At 41.4% G+C, this 20,099-nt stretch overlaps 1 protein-coding gene across 1 annotated transcript in view; it reads right to left on the reverse strand.

Annotated features, from left to right (window-relative positions):
- NFX1 (nuclear transcription factor, X-box binding 1) overlaps positions 1-19,138 on the reverse strand; it is a 76,865-nt gene extending 57,727 nt beyond the window's left edge. The window contains exons 1-3 of the mRNA XM_050890667.1: positions 19,114-19,138; positions 9,861-10,910; positions 7,160-7,321 (exon numbers count right to left, since the gene is read on the reverse strand). Coding sequence (XP_050746624.1) covers positions 7,160-7,321; positions 9,861-10,910; positions 19,114-19,138 — 1,237 coding nt within the window. The remainder of the gene's footprint in view (positions 1-7,159; positions 7,322-9,860; positions 10,911-19,113) is intronic.
- Between the last annotated feature and the right edge of the window lie 961 nt (positions 19,139-20,099).

Here is a 20,099-nt window from a genome sequence, read left to right on the forward strand (position 1 = left end):
TACTCAGAAGTGGTGAGAAAGCAGGTTAATAAAAATGCATTTTATACAGTATCAAGATAAACACAGCAGTGGTACTTCATTTGACCAGGCTCCAACTTTATAGAGGTAAGAACTAATTTTAAAATTGCACTTTTTCTATTATCATGTACCCTGTTATAAGACATTCTACTAGAATATAGACAGTCATCACCATACCTAAAGATGTGAGGAAAAAAGTGTTAAAGTGTGGGAAATTGGTGAGAAAAATATAATTACCTACAGTCTTAAGCACCACCTGTATTTTCCTTTTCATTATCCTCTCATGTTATGAGTTTACGTGTCTTGTAGAACAATTTAGTATTGCTTCATGTCCAGAATAAATTAGTGCTATATAAACCAGAATAATCTACTTTAATTAATTTAAAGGTGACAATACCTAGTTATTGACTAGGACATTATTCTTCAAGTTGGTATTTTATTAAATAGTAGTTTTCTTGCTTCTGCATTTCAGGAAGGTGTTGGTTAGCAGTAAAGGAAGAACTTCAGTGTAAGGAAAGCGACATTCATGAAGATGTTTCCCAAATTCAGTACATATCTGGCTATGAAGAATACCAGTGTGAGAGCACTATTGAACACAAAGCAGGGCAGGGAGGGGAGAGAGATTTTTTTTTTAGATAGATAGAAAAATAAAAATATATAAATTGGTTAGCTCTTACTGTATCTCTTAAGCAATCAACTCAGTGCTGGTAAATTAATAAAGCTGTGATTTTAGAACTGTTCTTTGCGATTAAGAAATCCGACTGAGATTTATGGTATTTTTCACACTATGAATGCAGGAGGAATTGCAAACAGGAAACCCTATGTGTGACAAGACAACTGCACTGCAATGACAGGCACACCTAGGTTCGCTATCAATTAGATTGGAGACTTCTTATGTTAACCATCATAATACACAACAGTAATGATTTTCACAAACTGCAAATGATCCAGATTATAGACTGCCTTGACACTCTTGAAATGCAAATCTAAAGCATGTCTATTCTTTTCAATACTTGGTGATGCGTTGGGTTTGTGTGGTGGGGTTTTGGTAGTGGGGGAGGGGCTACAGGGGTGGCTCCTGGGAGAAGCTGCTAGAAGCTTCCCCGGCTCCAAATCTGACCCGCCACTAGCCAAGGCTGAGCCAATCAGCAACGGTGGTAGCACCTCTGGGATAGCATATTTAAGAAGGGGAAAAAAGACTGCTACACGAGCCTTTTGTTATATTTTCTGCATGGTGCTTTGTTGCCAGCTGGGCCTAAACCACAACAGGTGACTATTCATACCCCTTGTTATCCTGGCTCCTATCACTGTGCCAAGACTGCTGCAGAGAGCTGTACAATTATGGGCTGAGCAGCTGTAAGACAGTGGCATAAGGAGTATACTCTCATATTCATGCTCAAGACTAACCTGCATTTCCTGACCAAGATTTTTTTCTTATTTGACTGTTACAAACTGAAGCATCTCAGAAAGAAGTGGTAAAAGCTACAGGTAAAAACTGGCAGCAGGGGATTGAAAGGGGTATCTGCTGACGAAGCTGTCAGCACCTTATGTGGCTCCTCCCAAAAGCTAGCATACTAAACTCAAAGGGATTCCCTATGGGATTACTCTGTACAGTATACTTAACTATTACATTAACAACATCATTTCTTTCATTGTTATTCCATGTTATGTTTTTCAAAAGCTGTGAAGGTAAGCCTATCATCAAAGCTTCAGGAGGCCAGCAGAAGGCCTATCAACATCTCTCCCGGAGCAGGATGCCTAGTCCTCTATAAGCAACAGTTTCTCTAGAGTATAGTGAAGTTCCTTGTAAAATAGGAACCTTTTACCAAGCAAAACAGCCTTTCAAGATATATTTTGTTCTTCTTAATCACCAATTATCCTTTGCTCCTCTAAGACACAACTACATTCATGTGGGTCCACCCACAAGGAACATGCATGGTTGCTCTCCTCCAAAAATACAAGAAATAAAAGTTTTCTTCCTGGATTCAGATGCAATTACAGTAGGATAGAATGACAGTAGGATGACTCCTGACATCCACATTTGTAAGGAGTGGTCCTCTAACCAGTTGTCTAAGCAATATCAACACACCTCATTCCTGTTTACTAGAGATTGTTTTAGTATTTGCTATCCTCTCCCTCCTTCTGGGATAAAAAGTTTCCTTACTTGTAATTTTTTACCAAAATTTTTTCCATACACTTTCCTATTGCAAGTGTCCCTATTTGTAGCACTTTGAGCCACAAAAATCTTTAACTGTGGTAGCATGCCCAGAACCCTGCCCCTTCCTATTGCATACCTGTTGTCACAAAGGCACAGTGAACGATCTCCTCAGTTTCCAGAATCCTAAAGGATTAAGGGGCTCAAAAGAACCTTGAGTAGGAAGAGCTGGGAATTATATATACAGACTAGAGATCTTTACGTGCAGTTTCAAACAAGCAACTTTCCTCTTTACATGCTTGCCTAGATGAGTCATAGGTGATTACATAAGAAAGGATCCAAACACATCTGCTGGAATAAAGAGTGAATGCTAAAAGGCTATGTTTCCAAAGGCAGCAGTACAGCAGGAATTTTCAACATATATACAATGCTAGGTACATAAAAAGAACTTCAAACAGATTTCAGTCACTTCAACTGTGGTCAAATATACTAGAATCAACACTGGCAGTTTCACATTACCATTTCTACAAGGTCTTATGCAGTTCTCCAGTGAGATAATCTGTATCAGAATAAATTATTGCTTTGACTTCTCAGCTAGACACAATCAAAAACTTTTGTCCCAGTAACAAAAAAGTGACAACATTCGTGTAATATCCAAGGCACACAGAATGGCTTCAGCCCTTGAACAGCATGGCTTAAGGAAAAAAAAAAAGGAAAAAGACAAAAAAAAAAAAGGGCAAGTAGACTCATATTCTGACCACTGAAACTCAGAAGCCATCTTAGAGGCCAATATTGGATTGGTACAGACCACTAGCTCATCTGGAAGTGGAGGGCAGGGGCAGCAGAGGGAGCAGAATAGAAAGAGACAGTTGTAATAACTCAAATATCTTCAATCCTTCCAGCCAAAATGAAAATACCAGTAAAACTACCTTCCCTGCAAAGAAGGGAGCAAACGGCTTAAACATTTGTTGCATCAATGTAAGGGCACAATTCAAACACTGAAGCATCAGTTTTTAAAAGTAGAAGGAAGGGGACAAGAGATAACAATTTCCCCTTTATAAACATAACAAAGTAAAAGATCTTGTGTGCAATGCAGGTATTTTTGTCAGATTGACCTTAGCTGTGCAGTATCTAAAGGTTACATTCCTCCAAGACATAATTCAAAATGTTAGTAAAAATGGTCAAGGAGAAAGTTATGTTCTTCCTTATAAGAAAGAATCTTTCCACATGATGGCAAAGTGATGCCTAGCAGAGCTCCTACTCCTGACCAGGACATCTCTAATACATAATGAAAATCCATTCTCTAGTTCTAGTGCCGCTGACAGTCTACATCGTAGAAATACTGAACGCTGGATGTCAACCACAAGTCTAGTGTAAGTAGACCAAGAATAGAGGAATGCCCTATGACTCCCCACCGATAGTCAGGAGATTCTTCCACCTGGCTTGGCCAAACTAAAAGTCGTTTTTCAGATGACCGCCAAAACAACAGAAGGTAAAGAAGTTTCTGAGGGAAGACACCTTCAGTAAAACACATCTGAAAGAGTCCCTAAGAAGAGAAATAGTGTAGGGTGTGAGAAGACTTTGTTACGGTAATCTAGGGTAGTTCTTTGCTTCTTCCCACCAAAGTATGTAAAGTCCCAAGCACGTTTTATCTCATTGACACGGTAACCCAGGATAGTTCACTTCCCCCACCTCATCTGCACCCACCTTTGCATGGGTGCCAACCTGACGGCCAGCTGCAGATCTCTGAATTCAGATAACAGCACCTGCATTACATCAGCGAGTTCGCTAATGAGCAAAACAGGACATTGTAAATGTACGATATGTTAATCAGCGCAAGTTTTATTATCCATCCCTGTGGTGCATTCTTTTGAGCTTCACTCCCAAGCACAGTTCTGTTGCATTGGGTCCCCATTTGATTAGCACTGGTGTCCCACGGCTCCCACTGTGGTAATGCTACGCCAAAAGCTTTCACTTGCTGAGTGTTGTGCCTTGTCCCTGAGGGATCCTGTGTAGGGTTTGTGTGGCGGGGCTTTGTGTAGCGGGGGAGGGGCTACAGGGGTGGCTCCTGGGAGAAGCTGCTAGAAGCTTCCCCGGCTCCAAATCTGACCCGCCACGAGCCAAGGCTGAGCCAATCAGCAACGGTGGTAGCACCTCTGGGATAGCGTATTTAAGAAGGGGAAAGACTGCTAAAAAAAAAACCTGCAGCGAAGAGAGAAGTGGGATGTGAGAGAAACAACCATGCAGACACTGAGGTCAATGAAGAAGGAGAGGGAGGAGGTGCGCCAGAGCAGAGATTCCCCTGCAGCCCGTGCTGAGACGGCAGGCTGGCCCCCTCCAGCCCATGGAGGTTAATGGCAGAGCAGAGATTCCCCTGCAGCCCGTGGAGGAGCCCACACCGGAGCAGGTGGCTGGGCCCGAACAAGGCCCTGACTCTGTGGGAAAGCCTGCGCTGGAGCAGTTTGTGGAGGACTGCAGCCCATGGAAAGGACTCATGTTGGAGAAGCTCGTGCAGGGCAGACCCCCGTGCGAGGGACCCCACGCTGGAGCAGTGGAAGAGTGTGAGGAGTCCGCCCCCCGAGGAGGAAGGAGCGGCAGAAACAGTGTGTGATGAATTGACCACAACCCCCATTCCCATACCCCTGTGCCGCTGAGTGGGGAGGAGGTAGAGGTATCGGGAGCAAAGCTGAGCCTGGGAAGAAGGGAGGGGTGGGGGGAAGGTGTGTTTTTAAGATATGGTTCTGTTTCTCATCATCCTACTCTGATTTGATTGGTAACAAATTAAATTGATTTCTTTTTTGCCCAAGTCAACTCTGGTTTGCCTGTGACCATAACTGGGGAGTGATCCCTCCCTGTCCTTGTCTCGACTCAGGAGCCTTTCATTATATTTTCTCCTCCCCATCCCACCAGCGGGGAGGAGTGAGCCAGCGGCCACGTGGCTGGGCCTAAACCACAACAGATCTGCATCTGCTTTTCCCCTGTAACAGATACCTATTACTACTGATCTGGAAGATGGAACTATGTGACAAGATATCCCACCAAGGATATTATCTACTTCATGCAAGTATTCAGGATTTCTCTGATACAATGCTGTGATCACAAAAAATAGTGAGGAATTATGTACACATAGATACTTTCAGCCTCCTACTATGTGTCATAGTAGTAAGAGCTGCTGTAAGGCCCCAAATGGAGGGATATTCTCACTGAAACATTCAGTTGCTTCAAGAAAATAAAAGAATGAACACTCAAAACTGATCTTATGAACAAATTATTCCCACTACGCTGGAAGTGAAATGTAGCAGTGAAAAGTTTGGGTGCTGAGATTAGATAAGATTTCCTGGAATTCATTATAACATTTGCAGAATCGAGCAGATTTAAAGTAAATCGTGTCCAGAAAAAAAACGGGTTTTTTTTCCTCTTCCAGAAAAACAGCGAATTATTGAGTTAGGTAGATTACAATGCCCCTATTTCTCCTCTGGTAGACAATAATTACTGCCAGGGTTCTAGTGAATTCCTCAACATTATACAAAGCCTGAAAAGTAGAATCTACACTAAAACAACCTACCATAAAACAAATACACTCTGAAGTACAAGTTCTAATCACAATAGGGTAGGAGGGCCTTGCAGGTCAAGAAATATGCATCAGTGTCCTTATTGGAGCTATGGAATCAGTTCTACTGAGGCCACCACTTTTAATTTCAATTAATGATTAGCTCATATTCTCTCATACACAGGATACAGTAACGTACTCAGTCCACAAATTCTTACAAGAAAAGCAAATGGCCAAAAGATACGGCTATTTGAAATGCTGTCAGGATTCAAGCATCTAAGGTCACCGGCTTGACAGATAAGCAAAATCTCCTTTACACAAACAGATACTCTTTTGATCAAGCAATAATCTGTTTCAGGGAGATAAATCAGCTCCAAAGGTGACAGAAAAACAGGTAGCAGAAAAAGGTTCTCAGCAGTCACTCTCAGTTTGGCTTAGGATCTCAGTCTTACCCAAAAATCTGTTCCCTTCTCAAACATTTCAATGCCTTTATGATTCAAATCTTGTGCTGCTATTTGTCACTTCCTTTCTACTGTCAGCATGAAGCATGACCAGCCCTACCCAGAAGTCTGTCTATGCATCTTCAGAAATCCAAGAACTTTGCAACCAATCCTTTCTGCAAGAGATTTACCGTCTGTAAGAACTTCACTCAAACATTTGGAAGTAGCTGACAGGCTACACTTCCTCAGTTGGCCCAGAGAGAGACAGAAAGACACATGAAGAATGCTAAATGCTAAACAAGCAGGGTACAGAAAAGATTAACCCTACTTCAAGATTAACATTACAGTCTTCAGAGTGTGTCTACATCACACAACTGAACACAGCAGAGAGCCTGCAATTCAGCCTTAACTTACACCAAAGCATTCAAAGGGCAGAACATAGTGGTATAAGAGTTTCAAAAAGTGGTATAATACAAAGAATCTGAAACAGTTTCAGCTAATGACAAAGGCAGAAGCTTTCTGTCTTCTCTGAATTTCAGTTCACTGCATGGCATCAGTGACAGATTTCAGGAGTACTTTATCTGAGAACAGAACTAACAAGTGGTTGAGTAAAAGCAGACAACTAATGCTTGGAGTGCTTCTTATGTTTGACTGCTCAGCCAAGCACAGATGAGAGAAGATGAGACATTTCTTGGTATGTACAAACACAGCCACAGCACTTTGCATCTTGATGCACTGATTTCATTGAGTGATCTTATGTATCCAAACCTAGAAATTAGTTTTAGTTAGAATACTAGAAAGAATCAAAACCGTTTGGAGGATTATACAAAGCATCTAAAGAACCCTGAAAAAAAATGTTTTTTATTTACAACTTGCTTTGTTTACAGCTTACTGGTTACCTTAGACAATATTTACAAGTAGTTTTCCAACATAACACATGAACTTTGCTATTATATATATTTGAGAGAGAAAGCGTGTGCGAGACAGAATACCAACCTTCAGCTTGTGAAGCTGGTGATCGTGCCCACTTCTTAATGCAATTGAGGTGGAATACATGGTAACAATTCTGACAGCTCCACACTGGGGCTACTATTCGGACCACCTCACAGCATACCATGCACTCATACTTCTCTGTGGTCAGCTGTTCAATCAACGACCCTGCAAATAAAATATATTACTTGCGCATGAAACATCAGCTAGCTGAGAAACAAAATTCAAATGAAATTCCAAGATTTTGTTTAAATTGTAATAGAACTTAGTTTTCCTGTGTGGCTATAAGCAAGGTATTAGTTTACTCCCAGAAGATTCCAGTTTGATACTTGGTATGCATTCCTCTAGTTTCAGAGCAGGAAGAGGGAGTACGACATTCCCATAAAAGTGGCAACAATAATTCCTGTTGATGAATAGCAATCATTCTGATCTTACAAATTAGTTAATAGTTTTAAGGTTGGCACAAGCTTAAGATTTTACTCATCACTTTATATGGGAAATTTATCTTCGCATAAAGTTTAAACCAAAAAACTTAAAGCTCTTAACTACAGAAGTTTCAGCCAAAATTAAATGTAATTCCCATCCTTGAGCATTCCTGGAAGACCACACAACAAATATTAACAGTGAAGTACCTGGATTACAGAAATAAGCCCCTCATAAACTGACTGCTTTAGGAGTGGAATTACTGGGAAACAATAGTCAAAGTACAGGGCCTTTTGAGCCATATGAAAGAACATGAAAAAGTACTTTGAAAATAAAGCAAGAATTCCCCATGAAAAACAAAACAGCCTGAAAACACAGATGTGCAACCACAACAAAGGCACCACAGAACTTCAGTTCTGCCCGATTAACTCTCCCATCAAGGTAAGGCTACCAAATACACCTCAGAAATGCTATTTGATCTATGCCCACAGAATTTTAAGATATCTTAATTACAAGTGTAAAGTGTAAAAATGTACCATTTTTAGATGGTACTAATACAAGGGAAGTTAGAACTCATAATGAAGGACAAAAAAATGAAAATAACAAAAGAAAAATAACTATCAATTAAAAGTGTGCTTGTACTACTCATGACTAAAAGCAAGCCCATGGATCCCTGGAAACTTGGAAGTGTTAACACTGTTTGCCCTCCTTAATAGGATATAAGCACTTTCAAGCCTCTTTTCCAGCCCTCCTGCATCAAGCACCACAAGATTTAGAATTAACAGTCATTTCTGCTTTCGGTACCCCAGGAATATCACCTGCTGCAAAGAAAGCATCCCCACCTAAAATGTACTTCTTTTCTCCAGAAGACTAAAGCTATACCGTACTCAGAAAGGATAGCTGTCCCATAAATAGTTAAAAAGCACACACTCAGTTCCCTGAAAACAGTGGCAGATACTGTTTCCAAAATAGCTCCCAACTAAAGCATGCAAAGAAAGACTGCCATTTTGGAGGGGGAAGTTCCTTAAGTTCCCTGTAAAAGATTACTACTTCTCTTCTTGCTTATTGCATATGATGTTTTTCATTTAATAATGCTGGGAGAAAGACTGAGGTATCTTTAATTTTATGATTCAAGTAGAAGCCAGGAGCATGAAAGTTAATGTATTTAAGTTAGAAAGGATCAAGGAGGATCTTGATCCTTGAGCTTCTCCTAAGGGTACAAAGTTTCTGACTGGAACTATCTTATGCTTCCCGATTATGCTACTACTTTCTCAGCTCTGAAAGAGACAAGATGCTGAGAAGCAAAATCTTCAAAAGATTCAATACCACAGTTAAGATAACAGGAACTAGTCTACCCGTCTCTATCATTCTGGGCAGCAGGAGATCAGGTTGAGATGCTTTGTGCAAAGCAATTAAATATAATTCTTAGTGTTTGTTCAACTGGAAAGGGACCAAAACAAACAAACAAACAAACAAAAACCACGGAAAATCTCTCTCCTTATTGCCTCTGAAAGAATATAGGACTTCTTCTGCTGGGTGCTATGAATAACATGAGACTATTTTCTCAGTGCACACCTAAGCTTATCTAAAACAGTAAGAAAAAGCTACCTAGGTTGTCTAGAAACAGAAACCAGTACCATGGCACTGAAGAGATTCAGCTGATTTCCATTTAATGTTTTAAGTCCCTAATGGTATGAGCTGGCACAAAATTCACTCAGACAGTCAAAACCTGTGGGTCTGCTTTACACTGTCAACAGCACATGTTTCTATTCTCAACTTCCAAAAACAGTATCCAGAGACTTTCTCTACTTCTAATTACCTTTTGATACTACCGTTGCAAAAAAGAGCAAAAAAAACCAGTTAGGAGCAGAATACAGTTCCTCTATCTGGCATTTTCCTACTTCTACATAAAACACCAGAAAACTTATTCTGCAAAAATCAGTTTTAGGATTGTCCCTCTCAGGTCCCATTGTTCAGAATGCTCAGAATTTTACTCCCTGGTCCTGCAACGTACATGTTTTAACATGCTGCCTGACCAGGCCATCATTTGCAGTTTGGTAGGAAAACAAAAAAAACTTTAAACAAAATCTGTTCTTCACTAGTAAACTTACAGAACACCTCCCCAGTCAGAAACCACACATATACATTTAACTCTACCCTCTGAAAGTGATACTGACCTAATGTGAAATAATAAGCCTCCTCAGCTAGTCAAATGTGAAGGCACTTTAAATTATTCAAGATCGTATCTTTAATACAGGAGTACAGGACAGTCTAGAAAGCTTACCGGTATGAGTTTCTTTGTTTTTTGGTACATCACTTTGCTTTTTCCAGTACTGGGTCCAGCTGAAATGAAGTGCAGGTGCTTGATCCCCCTTTAGCAGGAACTTTCTTCCATTACATCTGACAGAATCAGACAATTGATGCCTGATTTCACTGGTGAAGTTTTCATCGTTTTTGTGAACAGAGAGCTCTTTCTTCCTCTCATTTTTATCTTTTGGAGTATATGCAAGAGAAGGCTTCTTACCTACTTTTGTATTTTTACTACGGTGAGAATCATGTCTTTTCTGACACTCCTTTTCTACCGGGGGTTTATTCCACACAGGCTTCCGAGGATATCTTTTGTTTACATAATCGTAGCCTTTCTGCTCATCCCCACTACCAACAGGTGCATCACAGTATGCCTTTCCAACAGATGATTCTGAAGAGTCAGACTGAGTCAAATCCAAAGATGGAACATTTTCAAACAGCTCTACTTTCTGTTTAGAGCTCATTCTCTTTTCCCGGTCATGTACTTGCTTTCCCTTCTCCCTGAAGCCTCTTCCAGATGCATGCATCAGATGTGTTTTCTTTGGCTTTGCTCCTCTGCTATCTGCATTAGGTACCTCCCTGTCACTCTCTGAGGAGAGGAAGTCATTGTATCCTCTAGGAGGTGCTCTTCTCCCAGGTACTATTGCAGCATCCGAAATTCCTGGACCTGCAGCAGCATCAGCAGTACTTTGCCTTATCTTACTTCTAGTACATGTGCTATCGTTTCTTGATCTGTGCCATCTCTGGCTTTGCAAGTTGCGATTCTTCAAACTTTTACTGGTACCAAAATATTGGTGGAAGTCTTCAGAATTCCCATACTGACTTTCTGGATTACAAAAGCCATGCTGCTTTGTGGAAGAGTTTTCATAATCTGTACCTCTTTCAGAAGATAGACTAGGAAATGGTAAATTACTTCTATTCTGATTACTGTTAGAGTCTTTCCTATCTTTATTTACCCAGTTTATATCTGTGGGTTGTCTTTCTCCTGGAATGGAATCAGCAGCATCAGGATGGAAATTCAATGCACCTAGAAAGTGAAAAAATAAAAAGACATATATAAGACTACTAAATAGTAAACAGTTCTTTTCAGCAAAATTACCATATGTGCAAAGGCCTAGAAGTTCAATCAATCCCACACTTGACAGAACAACTGCAAACAAGTTTCCAGAAACTAGAGTTGAATCATACAGTGCTTTGTGGAAGTTACCTTCTCTTGTCATCTTTAGAGAAAGACTGTGATGACCCATAGTTAAGATAAGAATATAAAAATGTAAGGTAAAGAAAAACCTTTGAAGCAGCACTATACATATACAAGATATGCAAGTGTGATAATCAGTGTTTAACATGTGCTGAAGTTTTTCCTAGCATGTTTACATACACACATGAATCTGAAGAAAAAGGGGTCCTTTAAATACAAGGTCTACATCTGAGATTTTAACATTACACAGAACCTTGAATATGAATTAAAAGCCAGCAGCCAAAGAGTAGCAATAGTAAATGCTTGCATGAACTCTGATTACATTGTTCTACATATAGACATATTAAATGGTAGAGGGACTACCCAGGGCAGCTTTGCAAAATTATTTTTCTGTTATGAGGCCATCAACATGAATCATGCTTCTATTTGAGAGGTCTCCTGTCATTTCTGTGTCTCTAGATAAAAGAAAGAGGTGCACGTTAGAAATCCTATATTGCTCAATTTTGTATTATGTCGTGCCAGCGGGGCCCGGCTGCAACAGGAATTACCAGGTGAATATCAGGGACAGTTTAATGGGCTGTGGCAGATTGGTTAAGTCTTACACAGTAGTGTAAAAAAGAGAAGAGGCTTCTAAAATCTCACAGAGGTAGTGCCCATTTTACAGGTTAGGTAGGTTACCTCTGACAGTAGGGCAGGTGCAGTTTATTCCTGGTTCAGGACAATTCAAAGAAAGAATCAAGCACTTGGGCTATGAATATAAGAGACTCTCCAAAAGGTTAATGCTATCTGGGTCTCTCAACTACCTATTATTTTAACTTTTCAATAAAGATTGTGGAAATTAACATTTTGAAGGGAAGAACAAACCAGAACACTTCAAAGCATTAACATATTTTTTTCAGTGAATTTCATTTACTTTCCAATGACAGAGTTTTTTTTTAAACCTCTAGGAATGGTCATAACTACTATGAGGGATTTGGTGGCCAAAGAAAAAATATAACATACAACTTCGTAGAAGTGAAGCTTTAAGCTTACTAAAAGTTAGGAATTTAAAATTACATTTAAGGATGTTCTTTACCACATAACCTAATTCATACTTGGTTTTAAAGAGAGACTCAGTTGAAATAACTTTGGGGTTTTTTCTTTGCAAAGACAATATATATATAATTATATACTATTTTATATTATATTATTTATATTTAATATATTAAGATATCAATATTATAATATAGTATATGCCAATAATACTATAATAGAGTATATGTTATTATTACAATATAGTATATTGTATTATTCTATGCTATATAATATTATATATTATTATTACACTATATAAATGGCAAATATGAAGTGTTTGGTTTTCCTTTTTTAATCTGTAATACTAACCTGATTTTGAGACAACAGAATCAGACCACCAGACAGACGTCTTTCAAAACACCTGGGGACTGAGTTAAGAATCAAGCTTAACTCAGAGGGAGGGGAAGTGGGGAGGGAGGTGCTGATCTCTTCTCCCTAGTAGCCAGCAACTAGATGCCTAAGAATGGCTCAAAGCTGCATCCGTTGGGAGGTTCAGACTTGACATGAGGAAACATTTCTTTACCAAGAGGGTGGTCGAACCCTAGAACAGGCTTCCAAGAGGGGTGGTTGATGCCCCATGCCTATCTGTCTAAGAGGCATTTGGACAACGCCCTTACTAACGTGCTTTAACTTTTGGTCAGCCCTGTAGTGGTCAGGCAGTTGGACCAGATGATCATTGTAGGTCCCTTCCAGCTGAACTATTCTATTATCATTAGGACTGCAGACCCTAGTAGGTACAAAATATTAGGCTTATACATCTGTAAGAATCTGGACGGCAAGCAGCTTCCCTGGAAACATTCTATTTTTCTCATCTTAGCACATGTATCCTGTGTAAAGAACTCAAAATATAAACTTGTCCTTTTTACTTTCTACAACTACACTTAATTTCAGGTTTTTCCATGTTTTGCCAGTTTATTTTCTATCACTAAAGAGGAATACAAACATAAATTGTAGTCCTTTTACATTATAATGTAAACAGCAGTCATTCAGTATAGATTACTTAAAATAGAGTTTCACATATGATGATTTGAAGACAGGATGCAATCCTATGATTACATACAAACCTTATTTGAAACAACCCATTTTATTAGTTGGTTTAAGATTTCTTTTGAATACCCTAAAATTTAAAGTCTGAGGGACAGATATAACAAGGTAAACCAAATGGCTTCTTAATGTTTAATAAAAACATGTTTTTCAAAAATGACACAGCTTGCCTCTCAAAAGTATATTCTATTATGAAAGACCATTGTTTCTTCAGTTATGAGATGCAGTATGTAAAATGTATGCATGAATTATAAACAATTGCTGCAGAGGGCTTTCAAATGAATGCAGTAAATAAGCTTGCGTAAAGTATGTTTTGTAGATCAGTAAAACATACTATCTTACACTGACATAAAAAACATGCTGGAAATGGCTTTAAAATGCTGGTTTTCTACAATACAGTCAAATTGACTTTTGAGCACGGCCTCCAAGAAGCATAACCAGGACTTGAAATGTAGCTGTGGAAGTGATATTTTTGAGAGCACTTTCCAAATAATCTATTAAGTTTGAAGAAACAGATGGGAAACCAGGATTCAGATATTTAAAAGCACCTCCAAAATATGAATAATTCATTAGGACTTTTTATATCACCCATGAATAGGATTCCTATTCTTACCGTCAGCTTTTACATTACAAAAAAATTTGAAAGAAGTGGTAAATTCTACTAAAACTGATTTCTGTCTGCCAAGACAAGAAATAGCACAATACATATACAAGCGTAATGATCAGTAGCTAACACTGGCTCAAATTTTCTGACATGTTTACATGTACATACACAAAAATCCCAAGAAAAAGGGAACCTCCAAAGCTAGATTCCAGCCTGTATTTCTATAAAATAAACAAAGAAAATCACAGTAGCTTTAGAAACAACCTTTACATTGCAGATTTTAATATCCCTAAGAGCTTGAATGTGAATTAAAACCAAGCATATGAAGCTCATACGGTTTCATGCCTGTTCTGCCATAACATTATGCACTACACCACTTCAGCATTAACTGCGGACAGAGCCAGAATGCCCTGGCAAAGTTAGGCAGTCTGTGTGAACTATCCTTCAGAAAAAAAATTTGATAAGGACACTTTTAAAAATATGAAGCAAATTAGTAAGTACATGTCTCATTTTAATAAGCACAAGCTCCGGTTCTAAAACAGAGCTTATTTTGGGGACCAGTACAGCCGAACTTAATAAGTTAGGTACTTTTTTTAAGAATACATCAATAACGACATTTGAAGGCGCCACTTAAAAACATCATGCCTAAGTGACATTTCTTAGCACAGTTTCAGCAAGCTAAATTCAATTAGATTTTGAAGAGCCATTAAAAAACCTACTTTAATTAGGCAGAGACTGTATGAAATTGATAATTAAGAATAAATATAAGAAAGAAAAAAATATTGAAGAAGTCCAGTCAGAAAAAAATATAATGTGTACAAGAGTCCACAGGGTAGCCCCTTAGGTGTCAGAGGTAGTAGTTCTTTATTCTTAAATGAATTCAGCTCTGTCTCCTAGATAGGAAGAACTCTGATTCCCCTTCTGAAGCTTCAGATCAATACAAAACTGGAACTGAATAAACAACACTGATCAGTACTGGTCTTTCTGACTGGACAAGTACTTATTTTTTAATTGACCACTTCTTATTGAGATACCCATAAATTCAACCAAAAATAGTGTCACCTTGAGTACTGTGTGCAGTTTTGGGCTCCCCAATACAACGATATAAAAATATTAGAACGTGTCCAAAGGAGGGCAACAAAGATGGTGAAAGGACTAGAGGACATGACTTACGAGGAGTAGCTGAGAATACTAGCTTTGTTCAGCTTGGAGAAGAGGAGACTGAGGGGTGACCTCACTGCTGTCTACAGCTTCCTTGTGAAGGGGAGTGGAGAGGGAGGTGCTGATCTCTTCTCCCTGGTGGCCAGTGGCAGGACGTGAGGGAATGGCTCAAAGCTGCGTCAAGGGAAGTTCAGATTGGGTAGTATTGGGAAAAAGTTCTTCAATGAGAGGGTGGTCAAGCACTGGAAAAAGCTTCTCAGGGAAGTGGTCATGGCCCCAAGCCTTTCAGTGTTCAAGAAGTCTTTGGATAATGCTTAGATATCTGGTTTAACTTTTAGGTTGCCCTGCGTGGACTCGGGAGTTGGACTCAATGACCCTTGTGAGTCCTGACCAACTCAGGATATTCTATGATCATATGTTCTGTTTATATACTGACTCCCAGTAGAAGACAAGGGTAATTTCAGGACAGATGTCTTCAGTTTTAAAGCAATTCAAATAACCTATTCTTTCACCTAAAGACAGATGACAGTACAGAGCGCATACACAACAATCTATTTGTGTCAGCACTGCATATATCTAGACAAGAAATGGTCCAGTCAGCTGAACACAAAGCACAAGTTACAGGGAAGACACTCCCTGCAGGTCTTATGGTACCTGTATTACACTGTACCACAAAAAAAACCAGGAATGGTGCATTATGGAAATCCAAGGCTTTCCCCAATGCTTTAAAGCATTGGAAGCTTTAAACCTCTTCCTCACAGAACACCAAGGTTGATCTTTTCTGTCTTCTCTGATAATTTTATATATTCACCTACAGCATCCTATCATTTCCAGAGATAACACATGTTTACAAAAGGTTGGATTTCTTCCTAAACAGGAGTTACACTGTTTCCAGCTTAAAGACTCAAGCAGTGCAACCCATTTTCATGCAAAACAATCTGCCTGCCCAAACCTTATTGTTTATTCCAACTGTAATAGCTCATCTAATAAAAGATATGCTCCCTTCCCGCAACTCTTGACAAAAATTATTAAAGAAAGATTAACATGCAAAGCCATCATCACCATAGAATCGCAGAATGGCTGAGGTTGGAAGGGACCTCTTGAGACCATCTGGTCCAAATCCCCTGCTCAAACAGGGTCAGCCAGAGCAAGTCGCCCACGACTGCATCCAGCTGAGTTTTTAATCTCTTCCAAGGATGGAGAGGCCACGACCTCTCTGAGCAACCTGTTCCAGTGTATGACCATCTTCACAGTAAAAAGGCTTTTTCTTGTGTTCAGATGGAATTTTGTGTGTTTTAAGTTGTACCTGTTGCCTCTTGTCCTTTCACTTAATACCGCTGAGAAGAATCTGGCTCCATATTCTTTTCTCCCTTGCATCACGTATTTGTACACAGTACTAAGATCACCCTGAGATTTCTCTTCTCCAGACTGAACAGTTCCAGCTCTCTCAGCCCCTCCTCATATGAGGGATGCTCCAATCCCTTAATCATCTTCATGGCCTCACCCTTCGTGGACTCACTCCAGTATGTCCATGTCTTCCTTGTACAGGGGAGCCCAGAACTGGACACAGTGCTCCAGGGGTGGCCTCAACAGTGCTGAGCAGAGGGGAAGGTGGACCTCCCTTGACAAACTGGCAACACTCTTCCTAACGTAGTCTAGGATACTGTTGGCCTTCCTTGCAGAGAGGGTGCATTGCTGACTCATGGTCTGCTTATAGTCCACCAAGGATCCCAAGCTCCCTGTCTGCAAAGCTGCTTTCCAGCTAGTTAGCCCCCTGTGTATATTCATGCACGGTGCTATGTTTTTGTCTTTTTATGCTACTGTCCAAATTCAGTGCATCCACATTTTGAACAGAACATGAAGTTTTAGCTAGCCCATCTCAAGATGTCATAGGAGAAATATAAAAGTACGGAAAGAAATACAACTTTGCCATAAGTAGCTTCATCATCTTAAGAGAAGTATCTACTACAGAATGGATTTTGCATAAGGAGAATAAATGTATTATAAGATTTCACTTCCTGTTCACTCTTACAGTGGGCTACTCAAAGCTTTATAGCAACTCCCTGATATCTTCAGTTTAATGATGCATTGTACCACATATAATGACCCAGCTGCCATTGTGAATGCAAAAAGCCAAAACTACATTCAACAGCAATTACGGCAACTGATGGAAAAAAAAAAATCCATTAATGGCTATTAAATAGAAATACCACCTGTCCCTTCTAGGTGCACAGGGCTGGAAACCAGAAAGGTCTATCAATGTGAATAATCATTCTACAATTGCCTTGTTTCTTGTGTTCCTCTCCTTCGTCTCCTATACTTGTTCCTTGGGTCTCAATAATCGTTCACTATTGGCAAAATATCCTGGATGGGCTGCACATCTGCCATGACCCAAAACTGTCATTCTTCGACCTCAACTGCTTCCCCTGATCTACCCTGACAGCAGAAATATCTTTCGTATTTAAGCTCTCAAAATCATACACTTGCTCTGTCCGTGAAGTTGCAGGGCAAAAGTCAGATCCCATCCTAATATTGCACAAGCACCATTTGAAATTTACCTATGAGATGCTTCTTGATAACATAGTATGCATTCCCATAACAAGGAATGAACTCCAGAACTTAACGCCATGTGACAGTATCTGTGTTAGCTTAAGTGTTATAAAGCAAATGTAGAAATGGTGTACCATCCAGACTAATCTACTGCTTTTCAGTAAAGCTATTTTTTGCTCAGTATACCTATTTAAGACCCTTTATTCCAATACATATACACTGTACAAAAGGTTTCAGGACCAGAGCTGACTCGCAGCCTGACAGCATGGAAGATAAACAAGCAGACATTTGCCTGCTCCAGCTTCTCTTTACTGAAACTATCAGTCTCTGCTCTCTGAACCATGTCCCAGGCCATTCCACCTCCCACAAGGCAGCTGTGGGCCCATTTTCATCCCATCAAAAAATGAACTCAAACAACTTTTCCATCATGATAGCCAGGCTGCCAAGAACAGAGACAAGACAGAGGATGCTATTTAGGATACAGGCTAATTATAAGCTCAATCTGAATTAACATCAGGGTGCTGCAAAAGTAGAGATTCATATTTTCTTCTTCCCCTCAGTCACAAAAGTCCAGGATTCTTCCTGGCAGAAATCTAACGACTCTATAAACAATGAAATGAGTTAGCTCATCAAGTGACCCCAAAGTGACATTGATTACCTGAGAAGTCTACCCAGACTGTAAGAAAATCAAGAGACATGATGAAAACACGAAGTATCATGAATGACTCTGGGCAACAGTGTTATTTCTAGTTACACACTCAAGAGACAATTACATAAGGGTACTTCTATCGTTAAGTGCCTGCAATACATGAGAAATCATTAAATGCGAGGCTGGAATACGGATCTTGAAAGGCTATTCCCCCTCCTCCTCAGCAGCCACACCCAGTAAAACGAAAGTTAACCTGAACCTGCATCATAAAAGCCAGCAGGGAGAAACAAACAAACGAAAAAAATCTTTTCCTGCACTTGTGGCGTTCAACCCCACTCCAGGTCGGGTCCTTAAGCTGCTCTCCACCCGTGAGCCCTTGCCTAGATCACTCTGGGCAGCTGGCAGCTGCTCTAGGCAGTCACCTCCCGCACGCCCCAGACCTCTGCTCCTAGACCCCGCCGAGGCCCCACGAAACGCCGCAATTTTACAGCAGCCCGTGGGGCTGGGACAGGTCCGGCTGCCCTGTGCAAGCAGCACCGCCCTCTGCTGGGTTTCACGGGCACGGGTGGGTAGAGAGCCGTAAGTTTTCCAGAAACCAACCGGCTCTTTGTATTTTTCCTGGCATTCCCGTTCGTCTGTCACATACTAGAAGCTCGCACGTCCCTCCTCAGGCAAAGTTTCTCTAGCGCGCCCTGCGGCAAGGGCGAGCCCAGCCATTTTGAGCACCACAGGCGCCGCGAAGTTGCGGCGGGCGGGGGCGGGGCGGCGGCAACAGGTGGTGCCGCAGCCCGCGCCCCTCGACACGCCAGCGCCCGGCCGCGAACGCCACGGCGGGGCCCTCTGCCCGACGGCATCGCCGATGGAGCGATGACTGCTCCTCCCCTCCGCGCCCAACCCACCCCACCGGCCCCCTCCCCAACTCCCCCCCCGAGCACAACAGCCGCACTTACCTGCGCCGCTCCGCGCCTCCGCCATGCCAACGCAACCCCCCCCCTTCGCCCCGCTCCGCGCTCCAGCTTCCTGGCCGCCGCGCACGCGCACAGCTCCCGCCCACTCCCCCCGGCAGAGCGCGGCTATGCGCGCGCAGCCGCACTGGAGCGCCGAGGGCGAGCGGGAGAGCAGGGGCGGGCACGAGGCGGGGGGGGCGGGGCCGGGGGCGGGCGGGAGCGCGGGCGCGGGGCCGAGGGAGAAGAGGAGCTGCGTCTGCCGGCACCGGAATAAGCGGGAAATCGGGAAGTTTGTCTGATACTGCAAAGGAGGAAGAAAGGAAAACTAACAGCCACAGACAAATGCTAGCGCTGGCAAGAAATTGGCCATTTCCTTGGCGATCAGCTTGCCTGCTGCGGCCTTTCCCTGAAATGGGCTTACTGTACTGGCTGCATTTCAGAGCCCGGCGGAGCGGGCCAAGAGCAGGAGGGTGGGTACAGGGCAGCTCGTCACTCTGTCTCAGTGCGTAAAAGAGGTGCTTTCTCTAGGCACAGGGTAGAAAGTAGGGGCGTGCCATCAGGCTATCTGTTGCATCCTGTGTGCACTGCTCTAGGGAGGTGGCAGAGCCACGCACTTGTCATCCCAAATGAGTGCTAGAACTTAAGCTTCTGTTGGAAAGCTCACATAAGGATTCCCATACTACAGCTGGTGCTGCAGACATCTTATCATGCTCCAGCTACAAATACTCCACAGAACCACATGCTTTGTCATACTGCAGGTTTCGGCACCAGTGTTTAACCATTGTATGATTCACACCTCCCTGCAGAGGTTTGCAGTGCCATGGTTACAGTACATCTACAGAACAGTTCCATGCTTTTACTGCTGCAATGTGGCTCCAGAGTCCTTATAGAGCTGCTGATCTTTTCAGACACTGCAGAGTAATGTCACAGTTCCATAGCAACTGCAGCTCTGAAGAACGGCACATCAGGAGCACTGCTGCACACAGCCT

The sequence above is a fragment of the Gymnogyps californianus genome, chromosome 2, assembly GCF_018139145.2.
Source record: "Gymnogyps californianus isolate 813 chromosome 2, ASM1813914v2, whole genome shotgun sequence".
Taxonomy (NCBI): Eukaryota; Metazoa; Chordata; class Aves; order Accipitriformes; family Cathartidae; genus Gymnogyps; species Gymnogyps californianus.